This window comes from Rhinatrema bivittatum, chromosome 4 (assembly GCF_901001135.1).
Source record: "Rhinatrema bivittatum chromosome 4, aRhiBiv1.1, whole genome shotgun sequence".
Taxonomy (NCBI): Eukaryota; Metazoa; Chordata; class Amphibia; order Gymnophiona; family Rhinatrematidae; genus Rhinatrema; species Rhinatrema bivittatum.
Genome location: NC_042618.1, coordinates 119,613,439 through 119,633,508, shown reverse-complemented (window position 1 = coordinate 119,633,508; position 20,070 = coordinate 119,613,439). Strand labels below are relative to the sequence as shown.

Here is a 20,070-nt window from a genome sequence, read left to right as displayed (position 1 = left end):
GGCTACAAGTACTCACAAACTAAGTATATCCCATGGTACTGGTGCTAATAATAGCAGTGGCTATTTTCTAAGTCAACTTGATTAATAGCAGGTAATGGACTTCTCCTCCAAGAACTTATCCAAACCTTTTTTGAACCCAGCTACACTAACTGCACTAACCACATCCCCTGGCAACAAATTCCAGAGTTTAATTGTGCGTTGAGTGAAAACGAACTTTCTCCGATTTGTTTCAAATGTGCTACATGCTAACTTCATGGAGTGCCCCCTAGTCCTTCTATTATATGAAAGAGTAAATAACTGATACACATTTACTCATTCTAGACCTCTCATGATTTTAAACACCTCTATCATATGCCCCCTCAGCCATCTCTTCTCCAGGCTGAACAGTCCTAACCTCTTTAGCCTTTCCTCATAGGGGAGCAGTTCCATCCCCTTTATCATTTTGGTCACCCTTCTCTGTACCTTCTCCATCACAACTATATCTTTTTTTGAGATGCGGCGACCAGAATTATACACAGTATTCAAGGTGCGGTCTCACTATGGAGCAATACAGAGGCATTATGACATTTTCCGTTTCATTCACCATGCCCTTCCTAATAATTCCTAACATTCTGTTTGCTTTTTTGGCTGCTGAAGCACACTGAGTCAACGATTTCAATGTATTATCCACTATGACAGCTAGATCTCTTTCCTGGGTGGTAGATCCTAATATGGATCCTAACATCGTGTAACTATAGCATGGGCTATTTTTCCCTATATGCATCAACTTGCACTTATCCACCTGTAATATCTAGCAAAATTGAAGGTTTTCTATGCAATCAGCCTTCAATAATTTCTGAGCACTTTGCCATCCACTGAGACCGGTGCAACTTGACTCTATTTGCCAGATTACATCAGTTGAGGTTAACACTTCGTAGTGCCTTGCATCCATCTTTGTTTATAATTCAACGTTCATACACAATGTCTCGGGTCAAGCCTAGATATCTGCTGATTGCAATGTGAACCTGCAGTCTGGTGTTGGAAGATGGTATTTCTTATGAGGAGAGGAGATCCCCTAGGTTTTGGGCAATACCTGTGATTTTTATCAGGAGTTTATCTGCTGCCTAGTTTTCCACAGAAACAGATGTTGAGCTCTCAGCTAGTCGGTCTCTCTTTGGTCTTTAGTTTGATCAGAGAGAGACGGATTGGATGAAAAAATTGCTCATTCATCACATTCCTGAGCAGAACTGACTAAGCTTTCCTTCTTTTTACTGAGGGATTTTGGACACCAATCTGTGTTTTATATATAGTTCGGGTGGATGAAACATTAGATTGCATCAATGGAGGGATTGGGTTGATGTTTGTGCTTTGGGAGTGGGTCCTCTACTTGCTTTAAATGACCCCCCAACACTCTTAGAAGAGGGGAAGTTCATTCTGTTGTAAGTGGGAGTAGGGTGGGGTGGGGAAAAGGTGGATGGGGTGGAGAGGAGCTATACAAGGGGGTTGTTTGGTATTTGGGTGTTTAGAATTCATCCTTCAAAGGTTACATTACCAAGGTTCATAGAACATATTATTTTAGTAGATTCATCTCTATTTGGGCCTTGACTGGGGCTGGGGGTCTAGACTGTGATTATGTGGGGAAATTGGTCATATTTAACATGACTAACTTTGAATATGGATAGATGAATAAATCACCACTACATTACATTACTTTGAATGTATCGGGCATAGTATGAGTAGTTAAAAGGTACAATGTTCTCTGGGATCTACAGAGACCAGAAGTTGATATTGCTATGTTACAAGAAACCCATTTAATGAAAGAAAAACACCAAATCTTAAAAGACAATGGGTGGGAGCCATTTACTCATTAGCTCAGTCGGGATCTTGAAAAATGAGAGTGCTTATATTGGTGGGCAAATGAGTTCCTTTTCAGGTGAATAAAGTCATGGAGGACCCTGAGTCAGCTTTAAAGACATACAATAGTGTTATTCAACTTATATATGCTCCAAATATTTATGATCATGTTTTCTTTTCCAAGATTTTTCGCCTCCTGGCAGACTATAATCAAACAACGTTGCTAATCGGAGGAAATTTTAACTGCCTGCATGACTCTACTCTGGATAGAACTTCCCCTTTGACTGGGCAAGCTCAACAGAAATTACTGGGAGTGTCATATTTGTGCAAAAATTTAGACTTAGTAGATGTTTGGAGGATACTACACCCAATGGAACGAGAATACATACATGTCTCAAGGGCACACAATACATGTTCCCATTTAGGTTACTTTTTGTTTAGTAGTATAGCTTTTTCCCAAGTGAGTAGAACAGAAATAGCTACAGCTGCCAACTCAGATCATTCCATAGTGTGGGTAGAGATGGAAGATTTCTGACCCCTTGATTCTCATAAGACTTGGTGATTCCCCATATACCTTTCTAAAGATTTTCTGGCTAATTTTAAAAGGAAAGCATGAGTGGAGATACACTACAATTTTATGTCATGCGAGCAGGTACACGCGTATTTAAAATCTCCCTGCCATGCATAATCTTAAGAGGCGGCTTGAGTAAATGTCCCGCATGTATTTCCACTAGGGCTTTAGAGGCTTTTCCGCGTGTATGCAGGTGGATTTTAAAACATGCTCATGTGAGGGAAAAACCTGTTTGCCCAGTTGATATTGAGGTCTTCAAGACTCTGTGGTTCTTCATCCTGTAAGCCCCCCATGATCCCGAACCTTCACAGTGTGCTGAAAGCCCTAAAACTGGAGATCTCCAGACTTGTTCCTCATCAGGACCAGCAGTAAAGTTTTTCTTAGATTTTGAGTTATGTGCATTAATCTTGGCCCTAAATCCAGAACGTCAATGCCCTGCCCCTTTTCCTCCCTCTTGTTCTTGACACGCGCAAGGGTATGTATGCATGTACTTCGCGGTTTCATGTTGTTCGCGCGCAGCCCACATACATTCATATGTGGCCATTTTTACGTGAGCAACACTTGTAAAAATCTACATCTTAGGTTTTAGGGAATTTCTAGCCAAGCCCTGGGATGATTATCTTGAGACCAATGGGGACAACCATTTCTCTTCTCGGAGACTGCATAGGCAGCTTAAGAGGTGAGATAATCTCTTGTACAATTGTCAGTAAAAAGGCTATTAATCGTGATGCCCACAATTTAGAACATAAATTACAAAATGCAAAGAAAGCTCAAGAACAAACCCCTTGAGCTGTGAATAAAACCAAATTCTTGGAGGTACAAAATGCTCTCAATATATTACTCCACCAAAGAGCAAAAAAGGGCATGATTTATTATAGATATAAATATTTCTATGATACTAATAAAGAAGGAAAGATGCTTGCAAATTTAACGAGTTGATGGAGTAGACATTGATTTATTATGGCCATGAGATTACAGCATATCAATCAAGAGCTATGCGCTATCTTTACTAATTATTATCAACAGTTATATTCAGCTCAGCCATCAGACCCTACAACGGTTCGAGAATATTTGGCATCCATGGGGTTGCCCAAGCTGACAGAATATCAAGTCCTTACATTAAATCTCCCTGTCCAATATCAGAAATTCAGATGGGCATACAACATGCGAGCGTTCAGATAGTTTCCCTGCTGAATTTTATAAAATACTGATAAGGCGACTTCTTCTTCCTTTGGCTAATATAGCAGAAGAACTTATGACAATTGAACCTCCCTCCTTCTTTTCTAATAAAACTCATATTATAGTACTGTTAAAACTAAGGAAAAGACCAGAGTACCCAGAGTCTTATAGACCTATTTCTCTGCTAAACTTCAACCTTAAACTAAGGGGCAGATTTTAAAGGTTCTACGTGCACCGAGCCTATTTTGCATAGGCCCGGTAACGCACACAAGCCTCAGGACATGCGTATGTCCCGGGGCTTTATGAAAAGGGAGGGGGCGGGCCGGGGCAGAGGCAGGACCGAGGCCTCCAGCACAGTGGCTGTGCTGTGGGATCACGCGTGGCACTCGGCCGACGCGCTCAACCTACGCCTGCCCGGAGGCAGGTGCAACTTCCAAAATAAAGGTATGGGGGGTTAGGTAGGGCTGGGGGGCGGGTTAGGTAGGGGAAGGGAGGGGAAAGTGGGGGGGGGGGTGGAGGGAACAGGGAAAACCATCGGGGCTCCCCTAGGGCTCGGCGCGCGTAAGTGCACAAGTGTGCACCCCCTTGCGCGCGCGCCGACCCTGAATTATATAACATGCGCGGCTGCACGCACATGTTATAAAATCGGGCGTAGATACTAAAATCTGGCCCTTATAGCTTAAATTATGGTGGACAATTAGTGCACTATCTACCGCAATTGGTCAGGGAGGTACAGGAAGGATTTGTTAAAGGCAGACACTTGGCGATGAATGTTTGCAGGCTTTTGGCATCTATGGAATCTAGTATAGGCAATAAGATTCATTCATTGCTTTTGAGTTTCGATGCAGAAAACCTTTTGACAAAGTAGACTGGTTCTTTATGACAGAAACTCTGTGAACATTTGGCATAACCGGATATTTCTTTCAAGAAGTACAAGCTTTATATTGCAGGCCACTGGCCTCTGTGGTGGTGAACAATATGCTTTCTAAGCTCTTCAAAATATGCTGAGGAACATGGCAAGGATGCCTGCTGTCCCTTGCCCATTTTTTTTGCTGTCATTAGAGTCATTTTTAAAACGGATACTTGAAAATTCCAATGCACAGGGAATACCGATAGGGTCATGGGGTCAGTGTTCATTCAAAATTGATCCTTTTGTAGATGACATTTTGACTCATATAACAAACTCTGCTGACTCCTTTAATCATTTGCTAGACAGCTATGGGGCATTACCGGGTATTTTACTAAATTTAAACAAATCCGAGGCCATGCCATCACAGAAGAATGTGGTACAACTCTGTGGCCCAGATTTTCCAATGAAGTGGGCAGTGGACTTTATTAAATATTTGGGCATTAGAATTAGTAAAGACATTGCAAAATTACATGAAATCAATTACAAGTACCTATATGATGAAACCAAATGCCTTCTTTTGAATTGGAGGGACTTTCCATTATCCCTGGTGGGCTGTGTTAGCCTTTTTCAGATGACAGTCCTGCCTAAATGGCTTTATATGTGCCAGATGCTCCAATTTTTCTCATCAATAAAAATATAAGAGGGATTGAATCTTTAGTTTACCTTTTCCTGTGGTGACATAGAAAACCATGTATAGCGCTGGCTACTTTGATGAGAAAATGGGAAGAAGGTGGGATAGGCCTCACAAACTTGAGGTGGTATAATATAGCATGTTTACTTAAATATATACAGGTGAATGTTCAAAAGGTTACTTGCGCAAAAATGCCCACATATGCGCATTTGTGGGTCAGGCACGAGTAACCCAAATTTTAAAAAGCCGCAAAGTACGCATAAAAAATAAGAGGGTGGAAAGGGATAGGGCATGGGTGGGACATGGGCGTTCCGGGTCAGAGCCTAGACTTATGCATATAAGTCTGTATTTTAAAACGGCTGACCGTGGCATGTATCGTCTTCTTAATCATGTAAATTTTACTGTTCCTGATGAAGTCTGTAGATCTTAAGTTTTAGGGCTTTTAGGATAGAGTGAGGGGGATCAGGTCATCTAGGGGGCTTGCAGGATGAAGAACAAGAGGAGTCTGGAAGACCTCAATAGTGACTTGGCAAATGGACAAATTTGTTGTTTTAAAATCTGCTTATGTACACGCGTGAAAGCTGCCAAAGTCCTTTGGAAGATACATGATGTAGGTTTGTTCGAGTAAGCGCATAAAATTAAGAGTATACTTGCCCATGGTAGACATATCTTAAATAGTACGTGCACAACAGTGCGCACAATATTAAGTTCCAGCTCATGTGTGCTCACGTGCACATAAATGCATATATGCGCGCGTGCGCATTCCTTTTAAAGTTAACCTCATAGGGGATTGGATAATGAACTCTACTTTTTATACACTTCAGGCATTGGAACAAGAATTGGTTTTCCCTTTAGATATGAGTTTTCTCTTACACTACATTACCTCCCAACTACCTGGTCAGGTCCAATTTAGTGATTTGATTATGTCCCCTATTAGGGCTTGGTGATGGGTATATATTCAATTGAAATTGAACTATAGGGTTTCTCACTTCCTCTCTATTGCAGATAACAAGGGGTTTTATCAGGAATATGGTCAGCTGTCTTCTCGAAATGGGCGCAACAAGGCCTACAGACAGTGTGGCATCTTTTTGGCGATAATCTAGAACGATCCTCTTTTCAGGAGTTGCAAGAGAATTTTAATTTAGAACACCACCATTTCTTTGCACACTTGCAGGTCAGACATTATGCCCATGTTTAGACGTACAAGAATTCAGGCAAGATAGTAGGCAACTTATTTTAGATCTTTCTGATCTGAAAAATCTCTCCCGCCACATTTCGAGATTTTACAGATTTTTGTAAATCAATGCATAAGCAGGTAGAATATATTTTTCAGAGATCTCATTGGAAAGAGGAATTGGCTATTAATCTCACTTCCATTTATTATACTCAATGTTTTAAAAGAATTCAGCATCTCACAAGCAATATGGATCTGCGAGAAACCCATCCATAGAAACAAGTGTATGCTCTGCCAACTATCTCTCAGATTTATGTAAAAAATGTGTAGTGGTGATAGGCACCCTTGGACACCATTTCTGGTGCTGCACTAAAATTCAAACTTTTTGGTGTAAGGTTTTGGGATTTATTTTCTCTGTTACCGGGACACACATACCATTTGATGGGAACATAATAGTTTTTGATGATTTAAGGAATACGTAGCAAATATATTTGTTTATGGTTTAGGAAGATACTCCTATTGGCAAAAATGGCCATCTTGCAGAAATGAATAGTATTTGAATCTCCTATGATTACCCAATTAAAGAATGCTTCCTGTCATTTGTGTAATATGTAAAAGTGTATTGTGAAATATAATTTATTGAAAACAAAGCCTATCTTTTTACAAATCTGGAATATGTACCTGCAATCACTATCACACATAGCCTGCAGTATGATTTTGAATAATCTGTCTAATGAGTAGATAGAAGATGTTGCTTGTTATTTTATGTTGTTATAGAGCCTACTTCCTAATCTGTGAAGGAAGAATCTAATGGGAGGAGGGCATGGGAGAAGGACTTGGATGGGGGGGGGGGGGGAACAGATGGGGGGGGTTGGGTCATTTTGTGTTCACTTGGAGATGGATAAGAGCTTACCATCACCAAGATGTTATGTATTAAAATGCGATAAAATAATTTAAACATAATTAATTTAAAGCCAAATTAACTATTCTTAAGTAAAGATTGCCATTAAATTCAGTATTATAAAACCTGTCTGAATCCACAGAAGTGAATTTTCAAAGGATTACATAAGAAACATAAGAAAGTTTACGCACATAAAAGTAGCATATATCATAGCAATTTTCAAAAGCACATTAAAAATCTAAAATATAGCCACCTAATAACCCAGATTTAAACGTGGAGACAGGTATTTTATAAAGTATGTACATGTACCTCTCTGAAAATACTTGTGTATGTACTTGGACTCACCAGTTTTCCAATATCATTATCAGTTCCCCTACGCCCTCTAGCACTTCATCGTGGACCACCACCAGATCACCTAGACCTCCTACCCAAAAACTGCAATCTAAAGACAAGTCCAGTTTCAATTGTGTGAATCATTTTAGCAGCTGTACAAATGTTTGGACAAGTTTGATAATGTATTTGCGTATACCTCTTACAAAATAGCAACTCGCATGCATACTTCTGAACCCCATCCCAGAACATCCCTAGACTGCTCCTTTTTTATCCTGGTAAAATGTACATGCCACTCTGCAAGTATGTACTGTAATAATAACCCAAAAAAGCTGAAAAATGGAAACAAATCACAATATACAGATTCAGCTATATAAAGAACTCTTATAGAGGTGTGAAAGGCAACCGTCATAAATGGCCACAGAATGCTTGTTGGCTTATGTTATGGCTTATGTTATGAAGCCCGTATAGCACTGGGCTTATCTAATCATAGGTTGCTACAACACTTAATATGCACCGTTCAGGGCTAAATCTTGAGTGCAAACTAACTAATGCTTGCACTTATCTGAATCCACATGACAACAACTGGTGTGAAACAATCCTGAAGTATATCCTCCGACACCACAGTGTTTCGGAGTGTATTACTCCTTCTTCAGGGAACTCCAGGTAATAGCAAGTCGTCTGTGCGATTCTGCGTGGAAAGCGAACAAACAGGAGTTCTTAAACAATGCCTGCCGGCTAATATACTACAATGGCACTGGACTTGAAGATCAAACTTACTTGAAAATTATGTTAGGTCAGTCCATTGAACTAGAAACAGCATCTGCTTAATGCGCTGAAAAGAAAATGATTTGCAGAGAAATGTAGTGTAGATAGTACCCACACCACTGGCCAATATTTTTCTATTAATATCGCGGCTCAATCTACACTACATATCTCTGCAAATCATTTTCTTTTCAGCGCATTAAGCAGATGCTGTTTCTAGTTCAGGTTGAGCCTTGATATCTGGGGACCAGTAGGTATGGCTGTGCCACTGATACATCTTGGTGAGTGCTGACAAGGGCAGGAGGTGATACTGGAACAGAGTGCAGGTAAGGACTGAAACTGGGCTTGAATACAGGCAAGGACTGGAACTGGATCTTGAATGCAGGCAAAGACTGGTCAAAGACAAGACAGGACAGGGCAAGACAAAGACAACACGGAACAAGGAACATAAAAGCCCGAAGGCAGCGATACAGGCCGCAAGGCAGGGAAAGGAATAAGAAGGCCTACACCATAAGGCAAGGAGTAAGAAGGCCCGGAGGTGGCAAGGCAAGGAGCAAGAAGGCCTTTAGGCCACAAGCCAAGACACAAGGGTAGGCTTAATGGCTAGGGCAAGGCAATAATGGCTAGGGCAAGAAGCCAAGGGCAACTCGATGGGAAAGTGAGGAGGGTTTGGCAAGACTGGATTATGTAGAGCTGTGGCTTGGATGTGGTGCAGGCAAGGAGGAGGAGCTTGACAAGACTACAGACATGGTTCGCTAAGGACTCCTGGTGGTTAGGAGGCTGCATCACAGGCTAGGTTGGATGAGCTGTAAGGATCTGATGTGGATAGCATGGATTGGAGCTCAGAGGAGACCTGTGCTGGGGGGCAGGCGTCATAGGGTACGATGAGGCTGCATAGCAGCTGGAATTGTAACAACACATGAATAAATTTTACTCTCATTATTTAGCTATATTTATCCCCCATAAGTCGGTTTTTACATGCATAAGTCAGGGGATTTTCTATCAAACGTGCAGCAATAAAATAACCACTTTTACCAGTTAGTCTACCTGTTCTCTCAGTCCATCTGCAGCTTGTAAAGACCCTCCTGGCTCTTCAGCCTAAAGTCCCCACATTTCATCCATACCCCTACCTAGTCATTTTTTCCATTTTAAGATGTGTATGAGCACTTATGCCAGATAACTAGGTGTAAATATATGCAAGTACAAGACTTAGGTGCATCACTTTGGCAGATTATAAAATAGCAACTTAGTCGCATAAATGTTGGCCCCTTCTTAAACACCTCTGGCCACCCCTTTTTTACATGCACAAATTTACTCGTGGACCCTGATTTATTTGCATATGTTTCAGTTTTTAAAATAGCATATACTCGTGTATATGGTATTTTACGCATGCTATTTTTACATGCACATCTTTTGAAAATTCACCTTTAAGTGTGTAAATGGGCTTTTGAAAATTTCTACAATATATGAAACATAGAAATATCGGCAGAAGAAGACCAAACGGCCCATCCAGTCTGCCCAGCAAGCTTTCACACTTTTTTTTTCTTTTTTTTTTTTCTCTCACTTATCTGTTACTCTTGGCCTTCATCAGCAACCTCTTAGTTCCAATTTCCCTCCACCCCCGCCATCGATGTAGAGAGCAGCGCTGGAGCTGCATCCAAGCGAAGCATCCAGCTCAATTGATCAGGGGTAGCAACTGCTGTAATAAACAAGTTACTCCCACGCTTATTTGTTTACCCAGCCTGTGCCATGTAGTCCTTGTTAGTTGTTATCTGAATATAATTCCTCTTTTCTTTATTCCCCCTGCCGTTGAAGCAGTGTGTTCTCCGGATATGTATTCCCAGTGAAGTATCACGCTTAATTGATTCAGGGTAGTAACTGCCGTAACAAGCAAGCTACTCCCATAATTATTTGTTTACCCAGACTATGTAATTCATTCCTTGTTGGTTGTTGCCTGAATATAAATCCTCTTTTCCTCTTTCCCCCCTGCCATTGAATCAGAAAGCTATGCTGGATATGCACTGAAAATGAAGTATCAGTCTTTCCCCCCTGCCATTGAAGCAGAGAGCTATGCTAAGTATGCTTTGAAGTGTAGTATCAGACTTATTTGGTTTGGGGTAGTAACCGCCGCAACAAGCAAGCTACTCCCTGGTTTTTTTGTGAATGCAAATCCTTTTTTTCCACATTTCCTCTTGCCTTTGAAGCATAGAGCAATGCTGTAGTTACATTGACAATGAGTATGTTTATTGAATAAGGTATTAAACTCCAGGTAGTAGCCCTCATTCCCGCAAACTACCCCCATGCCTCTTCTCTTCATTCACATCCTTTAGACTTTATGGATCCACAGTATTTATCCCATGCCCCTTTGAAGTCCTTCACAGTTTTGGTCTTCACCACTTCCTCTGGAAGGGCATTCCAGGCATCCACCACCTTCTCTGTGAAGAAATACTTCCTGACATTGGTTCTGAGTCTTCCTCCCTGGAGTTTCAAATCGTGACCCCTGATTCTGCTGATTTTTTTTCAATGGAAAAGGTTTGTCATTGTCTTTAGATCATTAAAACCTTTCAAGTATCTGAAATTCTGTACCATATCACCTCTGCTCCTCCTTTCCTCCAGGGTGTACATATTTAGATTCTTCAATCTCTCCTCGTAAGTCATTCGATGAAGACCCTCCACCTTTTTGGTCGCCCTTCTCTGGACCGCTTCCATCCTGTCTCTGTCCCTTCAGAGATACGGTCTCCAGAACTGAGCATAGTACTCTAGGTGAGGCCTCACTAAGGACCTGTACAAGGGATAATCACTTCCCTTTTCTTGCTCGATATTCCTCTCTCTATGCAGCCCAGCATTCTTCTGGCTTTAGCTATCGCCTTGTCACATTGTTTCGCCGACTTCAGATTGTTAGACACTATCACCCCAAGGTCTCTCTCCTGCTCCATGCACACCAGCCCTTCAACCCCATCGAATACTGTTCTTTCGGATTTCCACAGCCCATATGCATGACTCTGCACCTCTTGGCATTGAATCTCAGCTGCCATATCTTTGACCACTCTTCCAGCTTCCTTAAATCCCATCTCTTTCTCTCCACTCCTTCTGACATGTCCACTCTGTTGCAGATCTTAGTGTCATCCGCAAAAAGACAAACCTTACCTTCTATCCCATCCACAATGTCGATCACAAAGATATTGAACAGGACCGGTCCCAACACCAATCCTTGCGGCACTCCACTTAACACCGCTCTCTCTTCAGAGTAAGTTCCATTTACCATCACACATTGTCTTCTGTCCATCAACCAGTTTGCAATCCAGGCCACCACCTTGGCACTCACTCCATTTTATTCACCAGCCTCCTGTATGGAAACGTATCAAAAGCTTTGCTAAAATCCAAGTAGATGACATTGAGCGCTCTTCCTCGATCTAATTCCTTAGTCACCCACCTTAATGCACTTAAAACCTTTTGAAAATAACCCTAAAATGTTCAGAAAATACCATATATTCACATACATGTTATTTTATTTTTATATGTGATACCCCTATTAAAATTCATTCCATAATATGTACCCTTTATCAATGAATATGCACCTGGTATTGATTATAAGCAAATATTTTACTTGAAAGTTCTTTAGGAATTTCTTTTTGGGAGTTCTCCTGTACATTTAATACTGAACATTTTCCAAAAAATATCATAGATTATTCAACAAAAGCCAACTCTGATTGGATATGTTGGCTCTGATGTCATAAACAATCTCTCACACACACATAGAAGTGAATTTTCAAATGTTTATGCATGTAAAAATGTGCATATATGTATGTACATAGCCTGTACTTGAGTACTCCATATTTTATAAATGAAAAAATTATGCACGTATTTTCACTTTTGTGCACACATGTATGCATGTAAAAAGAGGTGGTCTAGGGCATTCCCGAGCAGAGCCAACACTTATGCATGTAAATTGCTACATTAACAGACACGCACCTGCATTTGCCAACTTATTTGCATATTTTTACACCTGATAATTATTATTTGATAATTAGGTGATATTAAACGTGTATTGTGTAGTACTGACTGGGAGAAAGGTCTGAGTGAACTGGGGGGAATTCAGGCTGAAGAACCAGGAGGGTCTCAATGACCTGGAGAAGGACTGGGTGAACTGGTGGACTACTTGGTAAAACTGGTTAATGTCATTTCCGCATGTAAATTGGGACTTGCATGATGGGTAGGAAAAGTACCGTATTTTCCAGTGTATAAGACACAGTTTTTTCCTGGCATTCCTGTCACTGCGTATTATGCACTAGTGCTACTAATATGCGGTGCTTTCAGTGTCAGCGAATCTTTCTCTCTCCTTACTGACGGAGCCTCCATGCTGCTCGCTTCTCCGCACGGCCTCATCAACAACCGCTTGCACACCACGCAGCCCGCTAATGTTCAGCGCTCCCCTAAGACATCTCCCACGTATGTCCAGAACGCTTGGCACTCACTTACTACACCTCATCCTCTCACAGCCCATCGCCGTGATCACCCGCGTCTTATCTAATGTTGAGACTTATCTACTGAATTTTCATGAAAAGAGCTGTTGAGAGAGGGGTGCAATCTATACACCAGAAAATACGTTACATGCTTTCAGTGCATTAATGTACATAGTTAAAGTGCATTGCATGTATTCACATGTAAGCATACATACGAGTGTATGTTGCCTGCTAAAGATACATGTATTTTATAAAATAGTGAAGAACTTGAAATGACATCACATTGCTCCCCCCAAAAAAACAAATTTAGGAGAAAAACAGTGTTTGCCACAGTACTCACCACAGCATTTAAGGGAAGATTAAGCACAACAGCACAATGGTTTATAGGACCAATTCATCCCGATGCAGGGCCATCTTACCCCACTGCTTAAGAAACAGCAAATGGAGTCGGGGGAAAAAGGAATTGGCCACCATCACAGTTGCAACTCTGCACAAAGCAGCAGGGAGACCTTCTCACATTCAATGATCTCAGTACTGCAGCTCGGCAGGGTCTGCAAGCCTCACCCAAATGCAGCACATCTGGAGAGGAGCAGGCTTCATCACTGCAGGGCTGGATAAGAAGTGCACCGCTTTAGCCACCTTCACAGGGCTGGAAGGAAATCTAGGCTTACACCTCGACTCTTTGTGACCAAAGTGTGCCTCCAAATTGCAGGGCAGGACAGCAGACGGACTGCTTCAAGCCTCCAGTTGTGCAGCCACACCATGTAGTGCCCAGGCTCTGTGTAGACATGTCCCAGCAATCATAGGCCACAACGCAGTCGAACGATCCCCCAGCACAGACGACCAAACCAGCAAGCCCCATGACATGCAGGCGAGAGGAGCACATGAAAAAATCCATAGTGCCCTAACAAAATAGAAAAAAAATATATATATTTATTTAGATTTATATTCCGCTTTTCGCACTTTTTTCAGCACTTCAGAGTGGATTACATTCAGGTACTGTAGGTATTTCCCTATCCCCAGAGGGCTTACAATCTAGTTTATACCTGAGGCAATGGAGGGTAAAGTGACATAGCACCCGCGATTCAGTTGTTTTTTTTTTGTAATCCCATCCCAGGACGCAGACTGCGCCATAAAAGTATTTGTCTCTTCAGGGCTAGTACCTCACGCTAGCAATCTCAATATTTCTCTTTCCCAGGGCCTGGAAGCTTTTTCTATTTTGGGGGTGGGTGGGGGGGTGGAGAGAGATCTATTTCAGGGCCTTGAGTGCTAAGGGTGGCTTGGATGTATCTCACTCTTTGCCCCTGAGGAGTGGTATCTCTCCTTTTCAATGTGGATGCAGCAATTAACAAAAAAAGAAAAAAAAATAGCATTCTGGAGTTACTGTGTTAGTGTCCAAATAAAATTCTTTACTGATGGGCAATACATTTGTAGAATGGCAGCAATAACAAAATCCTCTGCACCACAAGGTCTCTCTTTTTCCCCACAGTTTTTCCCTTTGATCTGTGCATGAATCTCTGAACCAGGGCCTGGGAAACGTCCACCCTGCTGGGCTGGGACAAGTGGAGCTCCCAGGTGGGCAGGGCCTCCTTTAGCTGGGCGGAAAACCCCTTCCTACTCTTGTAAAAATGTTAACACTGTCCTTTGCACAGAGTCAAATACTCTCTCTCTCTCCCCGGGGGTGAAAACGCCAGATTGGTGTCCTCAGTGATCTTTGTTGACCTCTTGCTTATGGTTAGGAGATCTTCAGGTTATATCTCTGGTTTCTCTGATCTCTTTTTTTTCTCTTTCTCTTGGATCCCAGATGGGAGGGATCCCCTGGAAACAGGCAGCTCGTCCTGCTCTAAGGCTGGAAGGAAGGGGCAGCAGAAAAAAAAAAACTTCCTCCTGGATCTTAAACTCAAGTCCTTTCCCTTTCAACAAATCTTAACACCGGAGTTCCTCCTTGCAGCAGGTCACCACCTTGTCAAGGTCATGGAAAGGCAGGGTCTTCTCTAATCTGGGCAGCCCCAGACACAGGGTGCCCTGTATCCTGAGCCCAGGAGGTACCCAGAATCTCACAAGGCTCCTACCAAGAAAATTGTAAAATCCCCCCAAAAAAACAGCCCAGAGGGAAAATCCTTACCAGCTAGTCAATGGATTGTGAAAGGAAACCCCTCCTGACTCTGATCAGGATCCCCAGGCAGGCTGGGCCCAGTTCTTCTGACTGGGCCTAAGAAATCAACACAGGAAAAACGAATTTCCTCCTACCTGCTCGCAAACCTTAAGGAACTGCCTCTAGTCTCTCTGGAGAGAGCTACTTAAGGAAACCTCTTACCCCGCAAAGGGAGGGGCTGCATTTGAATGTTAACCTCCCTCATTCACTAACATAACCTGCACTAGCTAACCGAAAATGTGCCCAGAGCTTAATAGTAACAGAAATCAGGTGTCTGTCACATTTTAAATGTAATGTAGCCCCTCTTCTAGGTGCATCTATGACTGCAGGGGCACACAGTGTAAGAGCTTAGGCCATACATGGTCCCACTAAACCCTGGCATGGATGCTCCAAAAAGGGGAAGAAAAATAGACTTCCAAAGTGCAAGGCGCAGTTGTTAATCTCTTTTTCTATGGGTGGTAGCTCAAACTGTGTGTCTGTGCCAAAACAGGCTCTACAAATAAGTGATATTCCAAAAATAAAAGTTGACTATTCAGCTTGTTCAATTGAAATAAATTGAGACCATGCACATTTGTTCCTTGTCAAATCCATAATTACAGCAATGAATCAAAATCCAGAATGATGAGTGCCAATGGTTCCTTTATATTTTCTCAAGATCCTGTCTTCCCATGGATCAAATGTAGGCTACTTGGGGTACACTGAAAAGGGGTTCTCCTATCCTTTGAGAATCTCTCTTTCCAAATACCTGGGGCCCACTGCAAGATCCCCCTTTCTTTCCTGTTCACCTGGCTGAAACTCTGGTATGGGATTCCAGTTGGTATCTAATCTTTTCCTTCACATTTCTCTTAGACGGCACAGGGATTTTTCGGTCTGAAGGATCCAAAAATACTGCAAACGGAAAATTCCTTCTTCCCCACTCCTCTTTCTCAGGCAGGAAGGATAGATGAAAACTCTTCCTCCTTACAAAAATCACACATACTCAAAACAAATAAAAATTACAGAAATCCACTTCACCAATCACTGAGTTCAGGCTAGCAAACTGATGTCTTTTTCTTCCTGTACTACTCAGCAAAGGGGGTTGAGGCGATATTGAATAATAATTGGGGAACTACAAAAGTCAGACCTTCTTTTTCGAATTCCAAAATCAGACCTTCTTTTTCGAATTCCAAAGCAAAATGACATATACTGACTCTAGAAATTATATGCTAATACACAGTAAGGGATCAACCATTAAAGCAACCTCTGAGAGGGTGCTATGGCAAAAGGGTGCATTCCTCTACTTATACTGCTTAGTCTTAATCTCTAGGCCAAACTCCCTCAGAGAGATACCAGTGGGGGGTCTATAGTAGGATAACCTTTACCCACTATTTTTTCTAACTCCTAGTTTTGGGTGACTCAGATCCCTCATACTTGATCTAGTCAAAATCCAAGAATACACAGCTGCATTCCTAGTACCCAAAAAGCTGTACTGTCTTCAGATATTGGAAATGGTTGATAATTTAAAAGGCTTTCCATTTTCAGTACTGTTAAAAGTAAAGAGAGGGAGGTCTGGATTCTTGGTATACCTCACATTCAGATGAATTTTCAAAGGAGTTACACTCGTAAATGTATCGTACTATAATAGCAATTTTCAAAAGCCCACTTTGAAAATTATGTAAAGTGCACGTACTCGGGTCAATCCTAATGGACAATTCACTGGCATATGATGTACCAGTTTTCAAAATCCCACTTACAGGGTAAAGTGTATTGACGTGTAAAACCTGTTTATAAGCATGTAAATGTTTTTGAAAATCAGGCCCATAATTTTCACTCGTTATCAGAACAGTGCATACAGCCAGGTTTAAGGGTACAGCCAGCGGACAGAGAGTGGGGATTATGGAAACCCCTGGTAACATTCATTCACATCACCTGTTGAATTGGACATCGAAGTGGATATGCTTTAGCACACGTGCTTGGGTGGTTACAAGTTTTCAGACATATTACTTCTGCTTTTGTACTTCAAAGGAAATACAAACACATGGAGAGAAAAGCCATAGACAAAGAGGTATGGTTTATGTTACCAACAGACTTATTCTTTTGTACCTTTTTTTTTTTTCTTGCAGCTGGCAATGCTGGCAGTTACCCACCAAGCAAAAGACATGGAACAAACCCTTTCCGTAAGCATTTGCTTTTCACATGGTTTTCTTAGTCTTCCCTTCAGTAGGGGTTTATGCAATCAGGGTCTGGAGTTAACGTAAAAATATTGCCCATGGAACTTTGAGACTGTTAGTTTCTGGTGTCCAAGCAAGTATCTCATAGTTCTTCATTGTTTCCCTTGCCCCTCTCTTTGCCTCCCAGTAGGACGTCTAGTCTAAGAGAAGAAGAATTTTTGGCAAAAAAGGTGAAAATCAACAAAGATGGAAGGAGGGGCCCCTGCAATTAGCCCATGAGCGCTTTGTGCGACTCCACCCATCATAGACCAGGACAACGCACCCAAAACGTTTGCACTTTTATGATGCTTTCATTTGTTCTTTTTTATTATTATTTTTAAAATGCCATTATGTAATACTTGGTGTGTGAGGGGGAGGGATAGGAAGGGCAGGGAAGCAAACTTTTTTTGTAAGCAGCTACTGACAAGTTTGGTTTCGAGTTTAAAGCAGCTCAAAAAGAGAAAGAAAGAGATTGTCTATATACTGTATATAAATATATATGTAAATTGTACAGTTCGTGTACAGTCACATGCATTCATGTACCATTTCCCCCTTCCTGTTTGGATTTTATTAGGATTACAAAAAACAGTGTCTAGAGATAGTGCCCTTTTCAAACATTTTGAGTAATTATACTCTCTATATTTTTCTTTTACACAGTGCCTGCTGTGATTGGACTGTTCACATTTTCTTGTAATTGAAAATGTAGAAAACCCTTTGAAACAAAACATAAGTGCCAATTCAGTCTTTGGGTGGCAGTATATACGGTGTTCCATACAGACACACATGCCCTGTACAGACGCATTTACTTGGGGAATATTATTCATGGCTAGAAAAGGTTTGCGATCATTCCCGCATTATCTCTGTAATACATTAATAGAAATGAAATGCCCAACTGAGTCACTCAAGGAGATATCTCTTGAGTGACCACTTAAACAGATACCTTTAAAAGGATGCATTGGCTAATCCTTTGGATACTATCATTAATAGTATTGCATTTTGCTGTCCAGGCATCAATGAGTTATAGTCCTCCAAACAAACCAAGTATCTCTCATTTATGTGAATAATCAAATAAGTGAATAAGCCTAAAAGAAGAATAAACACAGTACAGGCAAAAATACAAAAAAATAATAGAGAATGAATTTATTAAATCAACAAAGCACTCGCAGCATCACAGAAAAAAAAAGATTTGGAAGGTATCTCTAGAGTTTATCTGTAAGGACCTTCATTTCAGTTTTTAATTTTTTTTCCTGGCTCAGTTTTATAGCAAAAAAAAAAAAAAATCAGTGGAAAAATGAATTTACCACAAATGTGTCTCCTGTTTCTTATAACAGTAATTTTTTTACAGATTTTTTTTGTTGTTGTAATGTTAAAATGCCCAGGAAAAATAAAATAACTGAAAATGAAGGTCCCTAGTTATCTAGTCCATCTCCCTACCTCCTGGCAGCATCACTGGTACCTGTATCATCCCAGACAAATGTTTGTCTAACCCAGTGTTTCCCAGTCCTCTCCTGCATAGGATTAGGTTTACATACACTGGATGTTCAATGTATGCAGATCTATCTCATGTGTATTCATTGTGGCTATCTTGAAAACCTGTCTGGATAGGTCTGCCTCTAGGAGAGGGTTGGGAAATACTGATCTAACCTATTGGTAATTATCTATGGGTAACTAGTTTTGATGTTTGATTGTCCTTACAGTTCTTCCTAATGTCTAACATACATTTTCCCACTGTAGTTTGTGCAGCAGTTCTTGACTTTCCTCAGTGGAAAAGGAAAACAACCCATCACTGTGTTCATTGTAAGCATCTTTTAGATATTTGAAGATTGCTATCAAGTCATCCCTTGGTCATCTCTTTTCCAGAATAAATAAATTAAACTCCTTTTGCCTATCCCCATAGTGCACAGCATTTAGGCCTCTTATAATTGTAGTTGTTCTCCCTTGGACATTCTCCAGTATCTCCACATCCTTCTTAAAGGGTGAGGCCCAAAACTGGATACATTATTTTAAAAATGGCGTTATTAATGTTACATAGAGAGGGAGAATTACTTCATATGTCTTACATATAGGGGTAGATTTTATAAATTTACGCGAGCGCGTACTTTTGTTCGTGCACCAGGCGGGAACAAAAGTATGCTGGATTTTATAAAATACGCGCGTAGCCGCGTGTATCTTATAAAATCCAGGGTCGGCGCATGCAAGGGGGTGCACATTTGTGCAACCTGCACGCGCCGAGCCCGGCGTGCGCTGCCTGTTCCCTCCGCCTCCCCTCACCTTCCCCTCCCTTCCCCTACCTAACCCCCCCCCCCGGCCCTATCTAAACCCCCCCCCACCTTTGTTGGCAGATTTACGCCTGCCGAAAGCAGGAGTAAATCTGCGGGCTGCTGGCGTGCCATCACCCGACCCGGGGGCTGGTCCGGAGGCCTCGACCATGCCCCCGGGCCGGCGCCACGCCCCCGGTCCCGCCCCGAACTGTCCCCTGACCCTGGATATGCCCTCGGACACGCCCCCTCCCCGCCCCTTTTACGAAGCCCCGGGACTTATGCGCATCCCGGGGCTGTGCGCGCGCCGGCGGCCTATGCAAAATAGGCGCGCCGGCACGTGAGTGCCCTGCACACGTAAATCCGGCCGGATTTACGTGTGCAGGGCTTTTAAAATCCGGCCCTTAATGTTAAATTTTTTTAAAGCAAGAAATGTAATTCTCTTGCTTTGGCAATGGTGGTCATAATGTAATCATGTCTCCAGTGGGGTCAGGTGGCAGGGCATTCATCTCACATTACTCTGTAGGTTTTTAATCTCAGCCAAAAGGACTCTGTCAAAAAGAGACTGACAAGCAATCAGTCACTCCTATTACTAAATCTCAGATTGGTGTTAATTTTATTTTATTTTTTTTATATTGAACATTTTTTATTGAGAGCTTATCCAAATTTACAGCCAACAGATAGCCAGTGAACAACATCCAGTGCAACATA

General features: G+C 41.7%; 1 protein-coding gene across 6 annotated transcripts in view; it reads left to right on the top strand.

The window, feature by feature from the left end:
- Nucleotides 1–18,381, top strand: part of SMOC1 (SPARC related modular calcium binding 1) — a 522,950-nt gene extending 504,569 nt beyond the window's left edge. For 4 of the 6 annotated variants that reach the window (XM_029598790.1, XM_029598789.1, XM_029598785.1 and 1 more), the window contains 2 exons: nucleotides 17,015–17,068; nucleotides 17,250–18,381. In XM_029598790.1, the coding sequence (XP_029454650.1) occupies nucleotides 17,015–17,068; nucleotides 17,250–17,266 (71 nt within the window). In that variant the 3' untranslated portion in view covers nucleotides 17,267–18,381. The remainder of the gene's footprint in view (nucleotides 1–17,014; nucleotides 17,069–17,249) is intronic. The other 2 variants (XM_029598788.1, XM_029598786.1) reach the window with 1 other exon arrangement.
- The last annotated feature ends 1,689 nt before the right edge of the window (nucleotides 18,382–20,070 follow it).